Source organism: Bufo gargarizans, chromosome 7 (genome assembly GCF_014858855.1).
Source record: "Bufo gargarizans isolate SCDJY-AF-19 chromosome 7, ASM1485885v1, whole genome shotgun sequence".
Classification (NCBI taxonomy): domain Eukaryota; kingdom Metazoa; phylum Chordata; class Amphibia; order Anura; family Bufonidae; genus Bufo; species Bufo gargarizans.
Window position 1 is genome coordinate 28,369,489 of NC_058086.1, and position 20,456 is coordinate 28,389,944.

A 20,456-nucleotide genomic window follows, 5' to 3' on the forward strand; every position below is an offset into this window, starting at 1 on the left:
ACAGTCTGATGTCATTACAGTAGTGCAATGGTCACACGCGTTGTATTGCTCTCCATCAGGCAAAAGTAGTCCAGCTGGAGTTGTCATCTTGCCATAGTGTTAAAGGGGTTGTGCAGGCTTATTGATAACCCATCGTCAGGATAGCAGTGGGCGGGCTTTAGCGCTGCCCTAGACTGTAAAACGACTAGGGCAGCACTAAAGTCTGCTCATTAGTGCCGATGATGTCACCGGCAACACTGCTAGGCGGAAACCCCTGCCTAGCAGCGTAAAAAATGAAAGCAAAATAAGGCCTTGCCCTGCGCGATACAGTGCAGGTCAACGGACAGCATCGGAGCATTAAATACTCCGATGCCCATCTCGGAAGGGCTGCCTGGGTGAAGCAGGGGATATGTCTGGGTCCAACTCTGAACCCAAAAAAAACCTTTGCAGATGGGCTGAAACTTATGGGGTCATTTATCAGACTGGTGTAAAGTAGAACCGGCTTAGTTGCCCACAGCAACCAATCATATTCCTCCTTTCATTTGTGACAGCTCCTTTGGAAAATGAAAGGTGGAATCTGATTGGTTGCTGTGGGCAACTAAACCAGCTCTACTTTACACCAGTTTGATAGATGACCCCATTAGAGTATCTTACTTTCAGTTTTGATAAGAATTTGGCTATATTGAGTGTTTATGAGCTGTAAGGAATTCAGTTATAAGGGCTGTGCATCCAGCCATCAGAACAGCAACACGAGGGCTCACTGTGAGGCTGCCAAAACTGTTAAAAAAAAAATATATAAAGTCCAATTGAAAAAATTATTTTAACCCAAAATGAGTAAAATGCGTTCATAAAAAAAAAAAACATTTCCCTTGCAGGTGTTCATAGCCTTTAAAGGGGTCTTCCAAGACGTTTACACTGATGACCAATCCTCGTTCCTATACACTTGAATAGAAGCGATCCGTCCCATTGAAATGAATGGGACGGCTTGGGTGTAATTACACAAGCTCACGGCTGCAGATGCAACGGCGAGCAGGTAAACAATGAAGAGGGGGCAGCGCTGGCACGGCGCGCCTTCTCTTCAAACAGCTGATCGGCACGGGCGTGCCGGCTGTCGGCCCTCCTGCCGATCTGATAATGATGACCTATCCTGAGGATAAGTCATCAATAAATATAACTTGGACAACTCCTTTAATATGAGATCTGTAGGGGTCCTACACCCTGGACCCTCACTGATCACCTGTTTGAGAAAGCACCCGCACTCGCAGTAGCCCTGCGCCCTTCTCCAGGTTTACCTAGACCATGTGACGTCACGTTCATCGGTCACATGGCCAGGGTGACGCTCAGTCCCATTGAAGTGAATAGGGATGAGCTGCAATACCAAGCACAACCACTATACTATGTATGGCGCTGTGCTTGGTGAGCAGAGAGAAGGCTGCAGCGCTCTCCAACAGCTGATCGGCGGAAGTGCAAATATCCGAGTATATAAATATTACACTGCAGGTAAAAAGAACGGACCCTTTTATTTATGTTTACACAAAAATTTGAGAAATAATAAATTGAAATGGTTCAGCCAAAATAGAATTAAAAAAAGACATTGTAAAAGCAATAAGAACAACTAAATACATCGTCATCCATTGTTCCATTAGCTAAATAAATAAAAAAAAAACGCCTTCTCTATGACATAAGTAATAATGTATTATGGATCTGTACTGGTTCCCAGGTTGTATGGAGCAGTAGTACTTTACCCATAGAGGTGTGTCCGTCTTACTGCACCTCTGTATGTACGTTTTCTTTCTCATGAATTCTCTATCATGCTCCACTGTATGTCCTATTCAGAACTCTTCCCTCTTCAATGCATTGCCTCTGGAGAAGAATACCTCCAGTAATATGATGCCATACAGAGGCACCATGCGGCACAATAGAATGTGAAACCATAGGGACCTTGTGTGAACACAGCCTTATGCAGAAAGTTTTTGTGAAAGGATACAAACTATTATCAAAAATTGAAGGGAAACATTAGTATGAGGCTCCCTCAGTCCTCAATGTCCATCTGTCCATGACTTGATTAAAGTCAGAGCGGTTGACTCTCCCCCTAGAAGTGATTAACTTCCAAGAAAGGAGGCAGCGCTTGTTTCTTTGTTGACAAGCGAGCCTGGAAAACATGCGAGGTGTTACATAGATAAGATGTCGTGCCACTTCTAGGAGGATCAGGTTTAACTTTTATTTGATTGTTTTCTCACCTATTCAGCTTCAAAGAAAGGAGAATGACCCTCACGATGCGGGGCCGGTTAAGTAATTACACTTCCACCCTGAATCCTCATTAACCTTTACGTCCTGACAATTGAATCAGGTGTCCTCTCGGGCAGGGCGATCTGATCTAATTGGGACTTGTAAAAAGGAGGATTTCTTTTAATTAGCTGCACTGCACGCTGTCATTAAGTGGTGGGAAATAAACAGATTTGTCACCTGGCACTCAGATGACAGTGACAACATTGTCTCAGGATCTTTGACACCTGTCCCTCAGTCTTTTGAAATGGCCGTTAAAGTGAGAGAAGGTGTAACACTCTTATATAACAGCGCGCCCTTGTTTATCTGCCATTACACGGGGATCACCGGCATGTGTTGTGTTTAGCTGGGCTTTTCATCATGGTTGGAATTTAGTGGCAGTGAGGTTGGGTTGTCATCTCAAGCATTAACAAACCTAAAAAACATATTTTCTGTCATATAAAATGAAATTTTGATGAACATTCCTGATGAGAATCTATGGTACTTAAGGCTACTTTCACACTGGCGTTTCTATTTTCCAGTATTGAGATCCATCTTAGGGTCTCAATACCGGGGGGGGGGTGAACACTTCCGTTTTGTCCCCATTCATTGTCAATGGGGACAAAATGTAACTGTACAGAACAGAGTGCTACAAAATGCATTCCGTTCCGTTTGGTTGCGTTCTTATACCGGTTTTCTCTCCGTCCTGGGATTCAGAGCAAGACAGATCCGTCATGACTCACAATGGAAGTCAATGGGGACGGATCCGTTTTCTCTGCCACAATAGGAAGCTGATCAGTCCTCCATTGACTTTCAATGGAGTTCATGACGGATCTGTCTTGGCCATGTTAAAGATAATACAACCGGATCCGTTCATCACAGATGCAGACGGTTGTATTATCAGTAACGGAAGCGTTTCTGCTGAGCCTGCCGGATCCAGCAAAAACGCTGGTGTGAAAGTAGCCTCAGTAGACTTTGGAAACAAATCCATCTGTTGGATGTTTTTTGGGGATTTGTTGTAATTTTTTTCTATTTCACGAAAAGTAAAGACAGAAAATAAATTTATAAAGATAAATTCAGAATTACTGTTGCAGCAGTAAAACACATTGGGGGTCATTTATTATACTGAAATACGCCTATATTAGGCTTATTTCAAGCGCAGATGGTTACGGTTGGAACAGTTAGTTGCGCTACTATCTGCGACTTCTCCCTGCCCACGCCAGGTCTAAAATAGTGGTCGGGGAAGGGGATGGGTCGGCAGGCCGTCTCATTTACCAGAAGCTGTCTTATATTTAGAACTGGCGCTGGATGCGCGGAAGTTATGCACAGGCCTGCGCTTCTTCATAACTTCCGTGGATCCACCACCAGTGCAGGGGCTTTATTAGGGCCGGCTTCTAAAACGCCGGTCTTAATAAATGTGCACCATTGAGTATGTCTTTTTATTTATTTATTTTTATTTATTTTTTTAAGTTTTAAGCAACAGAAAATAATCCAATTTCAATCTTTTTTCGGTGATCGAGGGTAGTGGATGAGTTAATTCCATTTTTTGGGGGGTGTTCTAGGCTAATGGATAAGTTTATGATAAGTTCACTTGTGGTCTAGGGTAGTGAAGGTGTTGGTCAACTTATCTAATGGTCTAAAATAGTGGATAGGTTAAATTTTCAAACCAGCACCTGGATCTAAATACTTCTGTAATTGCATGTAATAAAAAATGTAACATAGTGACTGAGTTATTCAATGACATCTATCTGTATAGCGCCACCTGCTGTTTGTTGTTTCCTGATTTCTCTGTCCACCTCACTGAGGCGGAAGCACATGCTCAGTTCCATCCTTCAGCTGCCACCGGTTACAGCAGAAAGGTCAGGCCCCCTGAGTGGGCAGCTTGATATAAATCTAGCAGAGCAATGAATGGGGAGATCTCTGGATCCATGTGAGGTACAGGGCTGGTTCTGGCTTTGTTAGAAAGAAAATCGTCATGTACGGTAATACATGATGTCTGATTTTTCATTTTTTTTATTAATTATGGGAGACTCCTTTAAAGGGAAGCTGAAAGCAGCCTGCTATAGAGCAGGAGGAGCCGAGCAGAGTGATATATAGATTTATGGGAAAAGATTCAGTATAACTTGTAATTCATTCATTTAAATCTCTGCTCATCCTGGGCTTTGAAGTCCAGGAGGCGGAGCTATCAGTGATTGACAGCTATCTCTATATACACAGTCATAAAGGGAAGGCTGTCAATCACGGATAGCTCCGCCTCCTGGACTTCAAAGCTCAGAATGAGCAGGGATTTAAATGAATGAATTACAAGTTATACTGAATCTTTTCCCATAAATCTATATATCACTCTGCTCGGCTCCTCCTGCTCTATAGCAGGCTGCCTGAGGATTATTTAGCATTTTCATAGTGACAGATTCCCTTTAGCACCTGTTTGATAGTGGTCTAGGGTAGTGGAGGAGTTAAAGGGGTTGTCCTATCTGTCCTATCTGATATAATAATAGGAAATGCCATAAATGTCCACCAAGGGTGATTTTCACTTTTGTGACCCCCTCCTATGTCAAGAGTGGGGCCCTGCCGTAAACGGAGAGAGTGCTGCACATGCACGGTGCATTCTCCATTCACTGCTATGCAAGCGAGAAAGTCCCAAAGCATTGAAAATAAGCAACCACGCAAGGAAGTCCCGTAGCTTGCGGAGATTTTTGAAATCTCATCCACTTTGTTTGTACTGTGAATGCTGTGGATTTTCCGCATTAAATTCTAGTGTGTAAAATCCTCAGCTTTCCACCTCCTGTGTCTGTACCCTAATAGTATTGCTTTAGAACTAATAGTATGGATTCATGTGTATCTGTCTGCAAACTACGGCGTATTATCCATGCTGCCTTGCCTTCACCGTAAGAGCATCTATAATACGTTTGGAAGCAATTATGGTGATTGAAAGGAATTTGGTTAAAATTTTAGTTTGAGATAAATGTACAACTTATTGTCGTCAAAGAAATGAGCATGGCCTATTGACCTCTCCCCTTTATCTTATTCCCAGGCTATCAGGCTTTCCTTGGAACAGTCCCTTCCACCGGAGCCACCAGAGGAGCAAAGTGAACCACAGAGCAAACTGCGGATCAGGACACCGAGAGGGGAGTTCATTGAAAGGCGTTTCCTGAGCTCCAACCCATTACAGGTGGTCTTCAACTTTGTAGCATCCAAAGGATTCCCTGGTCACGAGTACAAACTGCTCAGCACCTTTCCACGTAGAGATGTGAGTGTCTCCTCCCGATACCTAAAGATGGTCCTTTATGCTACACAGATGCATCCCATGTTGGGTCATGTTGGCAGCTGTAAAGAGTCAAAGGGGTTTTCCTAAAAAGAACACATGTCCCCTATCCACAGGATGGAGGATTAGTGTCTGATCACTGGCGGTCCAGCTGCTGTGAGTGTTGGACATAGTGCCAATCGATACCCATGTCCGTTTTATAGAAGTGAATGAAGCAGTGGTTATAGACCGGAGGCTTTCGATCTAGTGATTGCTGGGAGTCCCAGTGTTTGGACCCCCCAGCAATCAGACACTTATCCCCTAGCCTGTGGATAGGGGGTTACTGACTTTTGTGTAAAAATCCATTCGTCTCTGCTACATCTGTATGCCAGTTTCCATGGTTTAAAGACTGTTAGGGCAGGTTCACCTTCGTGTTTTAAATTCCGTTATAGGGTTTTAACTGAATTTTAGTACAGTATGCAAAACGGAAACTTTTAAAAAGCATTCCATTTTGCTCCGTCATAATACATGTCTATGGGTACATATAATGGTTCATTTTTTTTTTTTGTTATTCATGACGAAAAAAAAAAAAAGTCCTGTCGGCAGAGCTTTTTTTCCATCATGAATAATCAGGAAAAAAAAAAAAACAGAACGGTTTTATGTGCCTATAAAAATATATTAGGACAGAGCAAAACAGAATGCCTCTTAAAGGTTTCCGTTTTGCATTCCGTCCTAAAATTCTGTTATATTCCGTTCCCGGACCCTATAACTGAATTTATAGCACAAACGCGAACCTGCCCTTAAAGGCAATACCAACTTTGTTATCCATTACTGTGGTCAACACTTTGATTTCAGTGGGCATTGTGTAATGCTTTACCTCCCCTGCGGGGGAGCTGCAGGTAGATTGATTGATGGTATTCCTTTACTGGTGACCGTTCAGGGGATCACTCCTTAATTTTTCTCACATTTGTTCCACTGGTTGAAATGGATTTCAATATATGAATAGTCCATTCATTAGCTGGGGGTTGTTATTCCCATTGAGTGTTATTAGAGGGGCACAGAATTTATAATGTCACACCGGTAGCAGTAGTAATAATTATAATAATAATAATTGTGGGGGTTCAATAAATGACTAATGCACTTTAGATCCAGTCTTGATTAGGACAAGAATTGTGAGATTTCTTTAATAAGGGTATGGCAGCTGCAGGGTTAATCCAGTCGCCGCCTGACCTGCCCACTCTAAAGTGAGCAGCTACATGGAGTCGGATGCGAGGAAAGCGGCTCATTTGTAGATCATTTTATTAATAAACTGTTTACAAAATATTTACAAGCTGCATTCAGAACCCGACAGCGGGGGCTTAAATATGACTAATGCAGCCGAAGCTCCGAGATGTCTCTGTAATATATTCTAATCTCCTTAGAGCCGGCGATAATTAAACTGGAAAGAATACAATTTCCAGCAGGCCAAGAACTGCAAGTGCTTATTGTGTGCTTATATAGGGCACTTTAACCCCCCTCCTGCCAGAGGCCTGCAGTCGATTTGCTGGGGCCTCATCAGGAGCCAGTTATTGGACCCCTCGCCTGTGTGATCCAGGGGCTCGTAGATCCGTGTCCGTCTGTAAGCAGTGATTTCATCATTTGTGATGAGAGGGTTTAAGGTTTGCATGATCGGTCAGACATTTGATGTGTTCAGGTATACGTTTGTTCATGGAAATTCCCGAATTATACCTATTGAGAGAATAACCCTTAGCATTCACCCAGGGCTCTTGCTCGCAGTAGTACACCACCTATGGAAATCTGTGGGAGCATACTGGGGGAAAAAACATGCCATGGTCCATTGCAGGGATGGCCAACCTCTCTGTCCTCGAAGCAATGCTATACCTCCCTACTGAACACCTAGGTTATACTGCATGCAAAGGACCAGGGATGGCCAACCTGAGACTCTCCAGCTGTTGTAAAGCTACAACTCCCACCATGCCCTGCTGTAGGCTGATAGCTGTGGGCATGTTGGGAGTTGTAGTTTTGCAACAGCTGTAGAGTCTCAGGTTGGCCATCCCTGGTCCTTTGCATGCAGTATAACCTAGGTGTTCAGTAGGGAGGTATAGCATTGCTTCGAGGACAGAATGTGCCGCCGATTCGTCTCGGATTTTGCCACTGCAATTTACGCCCCCTAGAGTAAAACCCAGGGGGGCGTCACAGACTAGATGGCAGAGATGGTGAGCTAACTTCTTGCTGCCGTCTAGGGGCACAGCTAAAGGCTCTTGATGGAAGAGTTCAGCTTGGGGCCCCCCTTCCCTTAGTGCTTTGTGGTCAGGGGCAGGGTAGCACATTGCCTTCGTGCTGCCTGAGGCAAAAATTGACCTAACCCCTTCCCTCCACCTAGAGGGGTAACTTGACCAGCATGCACTTTCTATAAATACTGGTGTCTTCTTATGCACCACAAGGGTCTTTGGGCCCCGGTAGCGGCTGCTACCTCTGCACCCCCTATAGCCACGCCCCTGCTGCCGTCCAGAAGCTTCCACCTTGGAAGCATTGATATACATGCCGCTAAAATTTTTCCGGATTTAACTTGTACGTTTTATCACCCTGGTAACACCATGACTGTCAATTCTACTGAAATTGCGCCACTCTTGCCCATAGGCCATGTCAGGTAATGCGGCTTGGTCCTAATTGGAACTGCAATGCCAGACACAGTCCAAGGATGTTGCTTTTTATTGGGTGAGGAAAAAAAAAAAGAAAACCCTTTTTTGTAAATCCGGACAACTTCTTTATTCCACTCCATGGCCCAAATAAATAAAAGTAAAGTGGGTATTCCCATATAGGACATTTATGATATATGGATAGGATGTCCTGTCTCAAGAGAGGGGACCCAAAGTGAATGTAGTAAGCGTGTCCACCCATCCCATTCACCACTGTGGGTCTTAGCATGCCCAAGGCAATGAATGGAGGTTGGCCGCCCTTGCTTGGCTTGCTCTCCGTTTACTTCAGGACCCCTTTCCTGAGACCTGAGACCTGCATGACATATCCTAGCAGTAAATTATAATTAATGCCACAGATTTCCCAGGTTTGAATACTCCTTTAATGGCTCTGTTCTGTGCGTGATACGGGATGCCGGTGTGTCGCAGTGTATTCATATAACTGTGTTCTTTCTCAAGCCTATCTCGTTTAGCTTTAGAAAGTAGACCTGCAGCATTTTACTGTATCTGCTCCGGTTTACTCCACATTCTGCCCAACCAGTGTGGTGGGATTAAATGGAACACGAGTCACTTAAGGTAATCTCACAGCTGAAGGCATTGCTTAATCATTTAAAACCAGTTTGCTCTGTTCAGTATGGTGTGATTTGCTCAAATCTGTTCAATTGGACACTTCCAACAAACAAGTGAGATAACAGTCTGGCAACCATGTAACCGAAACGAAAAAGAGGAAATCGTACTGAGCTAATCCATTATTCACCCTTTTGATTTACAAGTAACCTATCCCAAGTGTGACTCACAAGGCCTTTAGTGCAGCCTCTAGCTCTCGACGTGACCTAATCCGGTGAGAAGCAGGTAGATACCCAAGGCAGCCATCATGTTGGAAAATGCCACTTTATCCGATCCTTTCCTTGTAAGTTGATATACTGCCTAACCTTGAAGCCCATTTACACCGAAAGACTTCAATTCAGCGGTGGGATTCAAATTTTTTAACAAGTTCCCTACACAACGGCAGACATGCGGCATCACGACACGTTTGCAATACGCATAAATATACCATATACATGATACACATACATAAATACATTATACACTACACACACATATCATCCAACTAAGGAGCTGAACTATCAACTGTGCGCAAAGCAATGAAAGTGAACATCTCCAGCTGCCCTGCCACTGCCAGATCACCGGATCGGGACTCAGCCGGTAACACGGTTCTCTGATCCAGTTGTAATTTGAACAATCGGATCTGGAGAACTGGAGGGAACTGGCTGAATCCCATGACTGCTTCAGGTCCTTCCAGTCCCCACCAACACCATCTTTGCAGCCATCTCGAAGAAGACACCTTGAGTAATGAAAGCTGATATTATATCGTAGACCCTTACCATTTGGGTCACATAGGCTGACCACATGGTTTGTACCACTTATGACAGTATGGACATGAGGGACATGGAGTCAACAGCAGTGGGATATGGAGTCTATTACTAAGGGATAATGAGCCTGCTGCCAGGGGCCAAGGAAGCTACTGCCGAGGGTCAAGGAGGCTACTGCCGAGGTCCAAGGAGGCTACTGCCAAGGAGGCTAGTGCTACTGCCGAGGGCCAAGGAGGCTAGTGCTACTGCCGAGGGCCAAGGAGGCTAGTGCTACTGCCGAGGGCCAAGGAGGCTAGTGCTACTGCCGAGGGCCAAGGAGACTAGTGCTACTGCCGAGGGCCAAGGAGGCTAGTGCTACTGCCGAGGGCCAAGGAGGCTAGTGCTACTGCCGAGGGTCAAGGAGGCTACTGCCGAGGTCCAAGGAGGCTACTGCCGAGGTCCAAGGAGGCTACTGCCAAGGAGGCTGGTGCTACTGCCGAGGGCCAAGGAGGCTGGTGCTACTGCCGAGGGCCAAGGAGGCTGGTGCTACTGCCGAGGGCCAAGGAGGCTGGTGCTACTGCCGAGGGCCAAGGAGGCTAGTGCTACTGCCGAGGGCCAAGGAGCCTGCTGCAGATCGGCATGGTACCCTCTCTTATTTTTGTTTGGAGGACAGTTTTCCCTGGAATGATAGAACATTCATTTCTCCAAAAGATAATCTAGTTGAAAAAATGTACCTTTTAACCTTGTGTCTAATGTATTACAAAGCAGTTAATCCACAATATTCAAGGCCCGATAGGATTGTTCAAGTTCTTGAAAGTCTTGGTATCCACAGGTTGCCTGTCCTTGGTCTACAAATAACACAAACTTATCCGTAGTATAGGCTAAACCGCTTTTCTTTCTTAATTCCACTTTCACAATCTGGCAACCTTCACAGTCCCTAAATTAATTTAGAAGAGATGAGCATATTTTGGCCACCGGTTACTGCAGCATATGGCAATTTCAGTTAATTTAATACCTGCGCTGCAAATCTCAACTCAATACCAAAATTCAATTTATTGTCAGTCTGCTGCGTCTGTGCAGGTGTGGGATGAGCAGAGCGCCATCTGTGCAGGTTTCTTGCTGACTGTAGAAATACAAATATATTATCTTCCTGGCTTCTCTGATGTATAAAGGATGAAGCGTATGTAAGTATGCAGAACGCCATATACTGTATTATTGCAGCATTTTCCAAAGCCTTGATGAATAAAGCAGGTATAGTCACAGAACTGAAGATCATGGGTTGGTTGGTCCATTCGAATATTTTGGCATGGATCATTTTTCTCTGGCCAAATAATACCAATGATTATTACTGATTAAAATTCATCTACTGTATTAAGCACCAACAGTTTTAACACAGCAGAAATACCCATACCCCCGCCCCCACCCAAATTAACCATCTGCAGGGGCTTAGCTATAGGATGTGCAGAGGTAGCAGTCGCTACCAGGCGTTTACATTTTTGGCTCCGGTAGCACAGATAGATGCGCCCTTGGACACAAAGCACTGAGGGAAGGGGGCCCAGGATGAACTCTTGCACCAGGACCCATGAGCCTTTAGCTACGGCCCTGACCATCGGACAAACTGGAAATGGAGCATTTGATGAAAGTCGATGCCAGTGGGGCACATTTCCTAGACTGGCATTTAATTCGTCAGTTTTAGTAAGAAAAAAGTAGAGTGCACCTAAAGCCTCATGCAGACGTCAGTGTTTCACGGACGTGTGCTGTACGTGTTCTCCACGGAAAGCAGACGCCCCCATTCATTTTAATGTGTGTATTCAGACATCAGTGTTTTAGCACGGTCCGTGGGTCAGTGTTTTTAGCACAGATTTATGCTCTGTTTTGTCTGTGTTTACGGATCCATCACGTCCATTATAGTCTATGGGTCCGTGAAAACCACAGGTGCCACCCGTGTTGCATCCTTGTTTCATGGATCATTAAGAAGAGATGCTGGGCGGGATGCTGTGGAGATCACTGTTAAGGGGGCGGGCTGCTGTGGAGGTTACTGTTAAGGGGGCGGGCTGCTGTGGAGGTTACTGTTAAGGGGGCGGGATGCTGTGGAGGTTACTGTTAAAGTAAACCTGTCACCTCAAAAACGCATATAAAACCGCCAGCATTACCTTATAGTAGCCCCCAGTCTGTTATTAATCATGTGTTTAATCCGGTAATCTGATGCTCCATACATGACAAAAGCAATGTTTTAAGCGCCATCAGCGCTATCTTGCTGGTCAACCTAAAAGTCAAGGGGGCAGCGGTCTTCTTGCTTTAAGTCAAGATGAGCATGCCCCCTAACCGTCCCCTCTTGTGTGTGATTGACATCCTGCAGTGCGGCCTGGGATCGCGTTAGTCTCTCGCATGTGCAGTGCGCTCCTTGTTACTGTGCGATCCCGTCTCTGGCTCCCGCAGTTAGCCGGGTTTCACCAGCGCACCGCGCAGGCGCGAGACTTACATGATCCCAGGCCGCAGTGCAGGATCACACACAAGAGGGGACGGTTAGGGGGCATGCTTATCATGACTTGAATCAAGGAGGCCGCTGCCCCCTTGACTTCGGGTTGACCGGCAAGATGGCGCTTAAAACATCATTTTTGTCATGTATGGAGCATCAGATTACCGGATCAAACACATGGTTGATAACAGACTGGGGGCTACTATAAGGTAGTGCTGGCGGTTTTATATGCATTTTGAGGTTACAGGTTCCCTTTAAAGGGACGGGCTGCTGTGGAGGTCACTGTTAAGGGGGCGAGCACTGTGGAGGTCTCTGTTATGGGGGCAAGGAACGATGGAGGTCACAGTTAAGGGGTCGGTCCGCTATGGAGGTCAGTGTTAAGGGGCAGGGTGCTGTAGAGGTCACTGTTAAGGGGGCGGGTTATTGTGGAGAGGGGGTACTGTGGAGGTCACTAATAAAGGGGTGGGGGGCTGTGGAGGTCACTGTTAAAGGCGCGGGGTACTGTAGATGTCACTGTTATAGTGGATACTGTCTATATCTTTTAACAACGCACCCAAACATTAGATGAAATATACGCATGCGAAGCCGGGTCCTTCTGCTGGTGTGTGATAAAAATGATGTAAGTGTCCCTTTAAACGGCAGTATTTACCCAGGATCACATTATGTGAGGTGTTATTTTACAATACGAGCTTCAGTGGGACGCACTGTTTTTCCCATAACTGTCTCTATACACGGCGGCGTATACAGTTACGGAGCGATGATGTAACGGAGTGCGAGGGAAACGGTACAAACTGTCCTGTATCTCTTGATTAAAAAAACACAGCTGTTTGGTGGCTTTCTGCTCTAACTGCTGCCTGAAACATGCTGTCTACTAATTGCTACCTAACGAGGCTTATGTTTTTAGCTTGCTGCTTTCCATGTGGAATAGCATTAATAAGAAGTAATGAGACCTTGCAGTATTACATGACACCCTGGAGATCAGCCCCCCCCCCCCCCCCCATGGACCTGCAGAATTGGTTACGATGCCTGGATGTTAGGCTTGCAGCATGTCTTACTGTTTCCACTTTTTTTCCCCTTTTTACAGGTGAAATGAATTTGATTACAGCGGTGAAACGTGAGGTTTAATAGTCTGGCCGTCAGTATAATGGCGGTGCGATGCTTATTTTGACATTGCAGGTTGTTTTATTTATTGTTTCTGCTGCTTTTTTATGCTTCTTAGCAGTCGATTTTGTGTGCGGTTTGGAAATTGGAGGTTACATGGTAGCGATGAAACCCTATTGATTCAACTACATATTTTAAGTTATATAGTTTTTATTTCTATCATTGACAATATAGCACTAGCATACTCTGCGATGTTGTACCAGAGATGGTCAACACTTACCGCTGGTATGCAATGAGTGTCCAAGTGCACTATTATGGCGCATTTTAAAATAATTTCTCATGCCATGCTATGTTTCATGGTTCCAAAATTTAGAAATGAAATAAGATCCATTGGGATCCCATTTCAAAGGGTTTTTTCAGGATTTTTTTATCCTCAGGATAAGCCAGCAATATCAGATTGGTGGGTGATCGGACAGCCTGCAGCCCTGCCGATCAGCTATTTCAGAGTAGCTCCAGTGCAGGAACTACACAGCTCCACCCTTTCTATAGTGGACAGAGCTGGTAATGGCAGCGCTGCTACCATTGCAGTGAATGGGAACAGCAGTTACTCTACCGGCGTTACCTGTGTAGTTGTGGCGCCAAGTCCAGGCACCAGAGCTACAACATAGCAGCTGGGAGACGGACCCCCGCTGATATGATATTGATGGCCTGTACTGCGTATAGGTCATCAATATATAAATCCTGGAAACCCTTTTAAGAGCATGACCATCATGGATTTTGCTTGAAATTTGCAGCTAATTCTGCAGAGAATCCACAACATAATCAGCATACCTGGAGCTCACAGATATTACTGCGGGTTTGCCTTGGATTTCACCCAATGCATTGCATGGAATCCTCTGAAAAGTATTGACAGGTTGCAGTTTTAGTACAGATTATATATTTTTTTTTTCTCTTTGCTGCTACTGTAGTATGCCATGAATTTTTCACTTTCAAATCTTCAAGGAACATCCGCATCATATCCAACACGTGCGAAGAACACCCTAAAAAGATCTCCTGTCCTAAGATGAGGCAGGTCTTATCAATGGACTGACATCTATGGTCCTCCTTGTCTGCAGCACAACGCTTTCCATCAAGGGATCTGTGCAACCTTGAGGTTCCCTCGTACCTTATCTAAAAGAGGTTCCCCAGAACATAGCCAGTGCTGTATGGTAATGGTAGGGGTTTTCCAGAAGCAAAACAAAATTTGGAGGGGTTTCCTTATGGCAAAACGGTTTGGCCGTCGTTTTTGTGGCTAGTCGGGCAACAGCATGAATATAACAGGCAAAACTGCATAATGGCACCCAGGGGTGCACCACCAATGAGGCGAGGTGAGGAGATTGCCTCAGGCTTCACCAGGTCGGGGAAAGAGGGGCGCAGCGGAAGGGGGATTTTCTGTTTCTGCAGTATACTATTGGGAAGCACAATATTCGGTGCTGTATTACCCTGTATGTTTTATAGCTCTGTATGTAATGTTTTCCAAGTATGTCTTTAGCAGTAGGGCTGGAGGGAAGTGGTTAGGTTAATAAATTGGCATTAGGGGGTTGGGGCACCGTTTCAGTTTTCGCCTCAGGCAGCAGAAAAGCTAGGTGCACCCCCGAAGGCACTTGTCGAGAACAGGCGCATGTGGCGGTGTAGCCCTGCCCTACGGATGGTCAGTTCTTTGCAAGCATGTATAGGTCAGTAACGACGTCTCATGGGTTACCTCTGCTTCTATATTCTGTGCACGGGTCAGGCAGTACATTTCCTCCATTTGGCTAATGTTGTGATGAGAAGCGTAAGCCTATTACTGATTGGACCAAGCAGCAAGTTTACAGATAGCAGATCCCAACGTCTGACGATGCAGAAGGTTAGGGGGATGCTAATTAAGCAGAAGGATAAGCCATATGAAGAGGAGGGGGATAGCAGAGAGCCGCTAAAGCAAAGCGACAACAGCTCTGTTTGTTGACAGATGCAGCAGGCGCATATTCAGTAATTGGGTAATGGTGTAAACATTGGCAATTCGGCGAATCCCTTAGTGCATTGGTAACAGAAGGCAAGCTGAAATCAAGGGTATAAACAGACCCATCCCTTCTCATGTCACCCACCATCCTCTGCCTGAAACTGATCTAAGATCTCCATAGAGAATTGCCTCCAGTTTGGGCCGAGGTTCTGCGGCGCCTCATGTCAGCGAAGATGTCTCGCTGCGCCTTCCGTGCGTCTCCTAACAGCTGTTTCAGCACGTAAGGTTAAGTATAACAGTCTGCTCCTTTAACCACAAACCCACATAACACAGCGACGAGACGAGAACAGGCACAACTCAGGCTTTCCAGATAATTAGGGCAGCAATTCCCCGGTGGCGTACTGTAAGTTGCTTTGCTCAGTTCGCCAGTTGTAAAAAGACAGTGTCGTATATATGTTATAGGTGTAATAAACAGGCCTGACTGGAGGGCATCTCGAAGGATCCGAACATATGATAGCCCCGTGTGCCACTCTGCCATCTGCTTGCTCTTTGTTATTTAATAAGAGATGCTGCCACCCAGTAGCTCGATAAAACCCAAGGCCACCCGTCCGATCTGATGCATTTTCTGAATCAACTTGCAAAAAGTGTTTTGGAATTTGAAAATCAATCTATGGGGGAATGTTTTTACTGCTTGGATTCGGGCTATATATTTTACATAGGATTTTTTATAATATATATCATCATTTCACCTGGGATCTGATAAACCACCAGCTAAAAACTGAAGCTGAGAACCAATTATTAGACTCCTATGGAAAAAAAAATGTTTTTTATTTTGGCCTGGAGTGTTGTATACTTTTATAGCTATGCTTTTTCAGAATATGATGATAATTTGATGCCAGCCCAAGGTCAGACCCACCAGTCCCAAAGGATCCTCCGGTGCCCCAAGACTCTGATCCTATATTGGGCCCCAAAGGTCCAGGAGAAGAAAAAACAATTTGGAGCCAGTTACCTGCCCCTCGGGTCTGTTTCTTTGACTCAAAACCTATTAGCCTTTATTGATGATATAAGGGTTGGTCCCCGAGAATTACCTGTGGTGGGCTCAAGGAACCCCAGTCCGACCCTGTGCCAGGCTAATGGAATCTTAGGTAGGTAGATGCTAAGGTGGCCTTACACTTTCAAAAGCTGTTCTCAGTAGGGAGAGGGGAGTAAGCCGCTGCCAGACACCTCTTACTTATTGTCATTGAGGATCAGGCATGTAGAAATCCAACATGCTCAACCCTTCCTTTGTCCGGCATCTGCCATTTGGGGAGAGTCAAAGATGATGGGTCGGCGAACAGCTATCTAGTATCTATGGCCACTTGTAGATAGATATATGATAACCAGATGGTTGGTGGATGGATCATGGATTAGATAATTAGGTGGAAGTTAGATAGAAAAACGGATAATTAGGTAGATAATGAGGCCGCTCAGAAGATGGGATAGATTGATTAGATACAGGACACCCACATTACATATGTACCGAGCTAGTGAATTTGAAGTTGGTGCTGGCAGCTCCCTCTAGTGGTGCACATTATAGATAATTACTAACAAATCTAATTTTAATTGATGTCTTGGTGGTGTACCTTAAACCTCTTAGAACCTATGTTTCATTTACCCCCATCACATATAATTTGCACGACCAAGGAGAAATTGGGGCTGTTTTGTGCAGTCGAGGTTATTCAGAGAAGGTGGAGTGAATATCTTCGTTTATCTGACAATGACACCTGACGTACCGATCATTATGACGCTATCAGTTCCTACCGATGTTAGGATTACTGCGAAACCCGCTGTATTAGTGCAATGCATGAGCCCTCTTTGGCGGCACATGGAATGGCTGGTGGACCCTCGGGACTCCGTACTGTGTCTCTATAGTAAAGTATCCATACAGAATTCTCGAGAGAACGTAGGTGTAAAACACCAGCTGCTAATATTAGGCTGCTTTCACATCTGCATTTTCCATTCCGGTATTGAGATACGTCATAGGATCTCAAAACCGGAGGAAAACGCTTCCGTTTTGTCCCTATTTATTGTCAATGGAGATAAAACTCAACAGAACGGAGTGCACCAGAATGCGTTCCGTTGCGTTCCCATGACGCACACAAAAGCGCTGCAAGCAGGGTTTTTGAATGCGTCATGGGCTACGGAGCAAGACAGATCTGGCATGAACCACAATGTAAGTCAATGGTGCGGTTTCTTTTGTGTCCGAGAAAATGGATCTGGCGCCCATTGACTTACAATGGTTTTAGTGCCCGATCCGTCTTGGTTGTTTTAGAGATGATACAACCGGATCCATTAGTCACGGATGCAGCTGGCTGTATTAGCATGATGGAAGCTTTTTTGCTGCTACATAACGGATCCAGCAAAAACGCAGATGTGAAAGTAGCCTTAGGCCCCTTTTATACGAGCGAGTATTCTGCGCTGGTGCAATGCGTGATGCGAACGCACGGAATCCGGACCCATTCATTTCAATGGGGCTGTGTACATGTGCGTTGGTTTTCACGCATCACTTGTGCGTTGCATGAAAATCGCAGCATGCTCTATATTCTGCGATTTTGCTGAGAGATGTTGTTTGTATACCTTCAGTTTTTTATCACGCGCGTGCAAAATGCATTAAATTGCACCCGCGCGATAACAACTGAACGCAGACAAAACTGAATGACTTTGTGAAATCGCGCATTGTTCACTCAACGCATTCGCACCTAATCCGCACACGTTCGTCTGCAAGGGGCCTTACAGATTCCATTGTTTTTTAGGGTTGGGGCTAATACACACCCTACAACAATTTGAGCTGCCGTCTTGCATTCTGAGTTATATAGTATTAGTGCCGTGCATGGTGAAAGCTCCAACAATGCATATTCTGTGCAGACACTGAATCAGCAGGAGAGAAAGAGAATCCTAAAAAATCCTAAATGGTTCATCTTCATTATATGGACGTCGCATCCGAATTCTTCATGTCCTGATTGGTTTAAGATATTAATATATTTCCTAATTCTGTTTTCTAGATCACCCAGTTGGATCCCAGCAGGACTCTCATGGAACTTAAGCTGTACCCTCAGGAAACACTTTTCCTGGAAGCCAAGGAATAAGTTTCCCTCAGATTGGACTGTGAAAGCAGGGGAAGAGGTTCTGCCGTATTGGATAAATTCATTCACTGTCACCTCCCCACACCCAGAATCCAGAATGCACACATGCTTCATAGGAGCGAGAGCCTGTAACTCGCCATGCTACAGGCTGCCTGCCCGGGCAGGAGATCGTCACCCATATGTCCGATATTACAGTTACCATCCAGCTTCTGATCCAATAAATGGATTCACACCAGACACATCACTTTAAGTATCGTAAAGAGGAAATATACTCAAAATAATCTCGTACATCATAGATACATGTGAGAAGATTGTAGTGATGAAGTCTCTGGAGCGCCACTGGTTTCCAGAATGATGGGGCTCTAGACAGCATTCAGTCCCCTTTGACACTGCTCAGAGACTTCTGTTACTGAAAATCTGATATTGCTACCATTTAGATCAGTGGCAGGTATACTAGAATGTGTCATCAGACCTGAGGGTCCATTCACACGTCCGCAAAATGGGTCAGCATCCGTTCCGCAATTTTTTGCGGAACAGGTGCTGACCCATTCATTTTCAATGGGTCCAGAATGTGCTGTCTGCATCCGCATTTGCAGATCCGCACTTCTGTTCCTCCAAAAAAATAGAACATGTCCTATTCTTGTCCGCAATTGCGGACAAGAAAAGGCATTTTCTATGAGAGTGCCGGCAATGTGCGGTCCACAAAATGCGGAACGCACATTGCAGGTGTAAGAGTTTTGCGGATCCGCAAAACACATACGAACGTGTGAATGGACCCTTAGTGAGACATTACTGGTGTATGGTCTGAGACCACTTGTACTCACCACATATCAGAGGATCGTTTTTGCTGAATTTCCCCTTTAAATATCTCCTTACTCCAGAGAAGGGATGCCGTAACCTACATAGCGGTGCTGAGTATCTGTATGCTCCTTCTGCTCTGTCCTTACCCTGTAGAGTTTGTGTCTCTTACCAGTCAGATTTGTGTATGTGAAGCTAGTTAAAGGGGTTGTCCAGGACGATGCAAAATATTGACAGAAGCCTCAGAATGGCTTAAAAAAATGTAAGGAAAAAAAACATACTTTACCGATCCCCGTCACTTCTGTTTGGTCAATTCCCTGGTCTCCCGCAGGTGCCTCTCAAAATACAGGAAATTCCTGCTCAGCCAATCACTTGCTTCAGTGATCCGCCTGGCCAGTGATTGGCTGAAAGGGCGTTTCTTGCATGTTGAGAGGCGTCAGGAGGTAGAGACAAGAAGGGGACTGGACCAGCAGTAAAACGGCAGTGGCGGGGGATCGGTGAGGTGACCGATTACTTGCTTTGCCCAGACAACCCCTTAAATGTCAAAACCCAGAATAACTATTTAGGCTAGTTTCACTAGAGTTAAAACCATCCAGCAGAGGAGCAACCTACCGGAGTTCTTCACATCCAGCATAGCCGGAAATTGCAGGCGCACTGCCAGGCTCTATTGACTATAATGGGACCCGGTGGGGATCCTGCCTATTTCTGGCGTGTCCCAGGGTTTGGCCAGACAAAAGGACATAAACTGGTGCTTGCATCGGTTTTAGTCAATCTTAATGCCAGAATTGGGCTGGATCACCAATGGGGTCCCATTGTAGTCAACAAGCTCCAGCGGGGAAAGGCAGCATCCGGATAGGACGGATACGATGAACTCTGGCAGGTAGGTCCTCCACCAGAACAACCTGCTGGATGGTTTTAACACTAGTTTGAAACTAGCCAAAGCTGACCATATAGATTAGACACCGAAGCCACTGATCTCAACGATAATGAGCATAATGGAGAAATATGATGAACTTGCCAATGCCCCCCACTACTGCTGCCGCCACTGCTGAACCTATGCGGTAAAGAGCACATCTTTTTATCGATATGAAGTTGCCGGCTTTGGTTGTATGCACATTGTTCGGATGATCCTGAGGACAGGACACCTCACTTCATTCCTCAGTGAAGCAAAGTGTAATGTCCTCAGCCATATCTGCCCAACGCACATGCGCCCAACGCTGCCTGACTTAGTTGTGCTTTTTACTGCATAATTCCAAATCGGCTGGTTGAGACGGGCATCCTCCGGACTCGCCTTGGACAATAGGTAAGTTCTGTTGCCACATAATTCTGTAACGTCCTGTTCTGCAAAAAGAAGGTGCTTGTGCATTAGTGGCCCCAGACCTAGTGATGGTTCTCTTTCCGCTGGGATGCTTCAGCAGTCTATAAACCATACTAATAGGTTA

General features: G+C 45.3%; 1 protein-coding gene across 3 annotated transcripts in view; it reads left to right on the forward strand.

Moving 5' to 3' along the window:
- FAF1 (Fas associated factor 1) overlaps positions 1-18,779 on the forward strand; it is a 265,559-nt gene extending 246,780 nt beyond the window's left edge. For all 3 annotated transcript variants that reach the window (XM_044300816.1, XM_044300817.1, XM_044300818.1), the window contains 2 exons: positions 5,279-5,494; positions 18,136-18,779. In XM_044300816.1, coding sequence (XP_044156751.1) covers positions 5,279-5,494; positions 18,136-18,219 — 300 coding nt within the window. In that variant the 3' untranslated portion in view covers positions 18,220-18,779. The remainder of the gene's footprint in view (positions 1-5,278; positions 5,495-18,135) is intronic.
- The last annotated feature ends 1,677 nt before the right edge of the window (positions 18,780-20,456 follow it).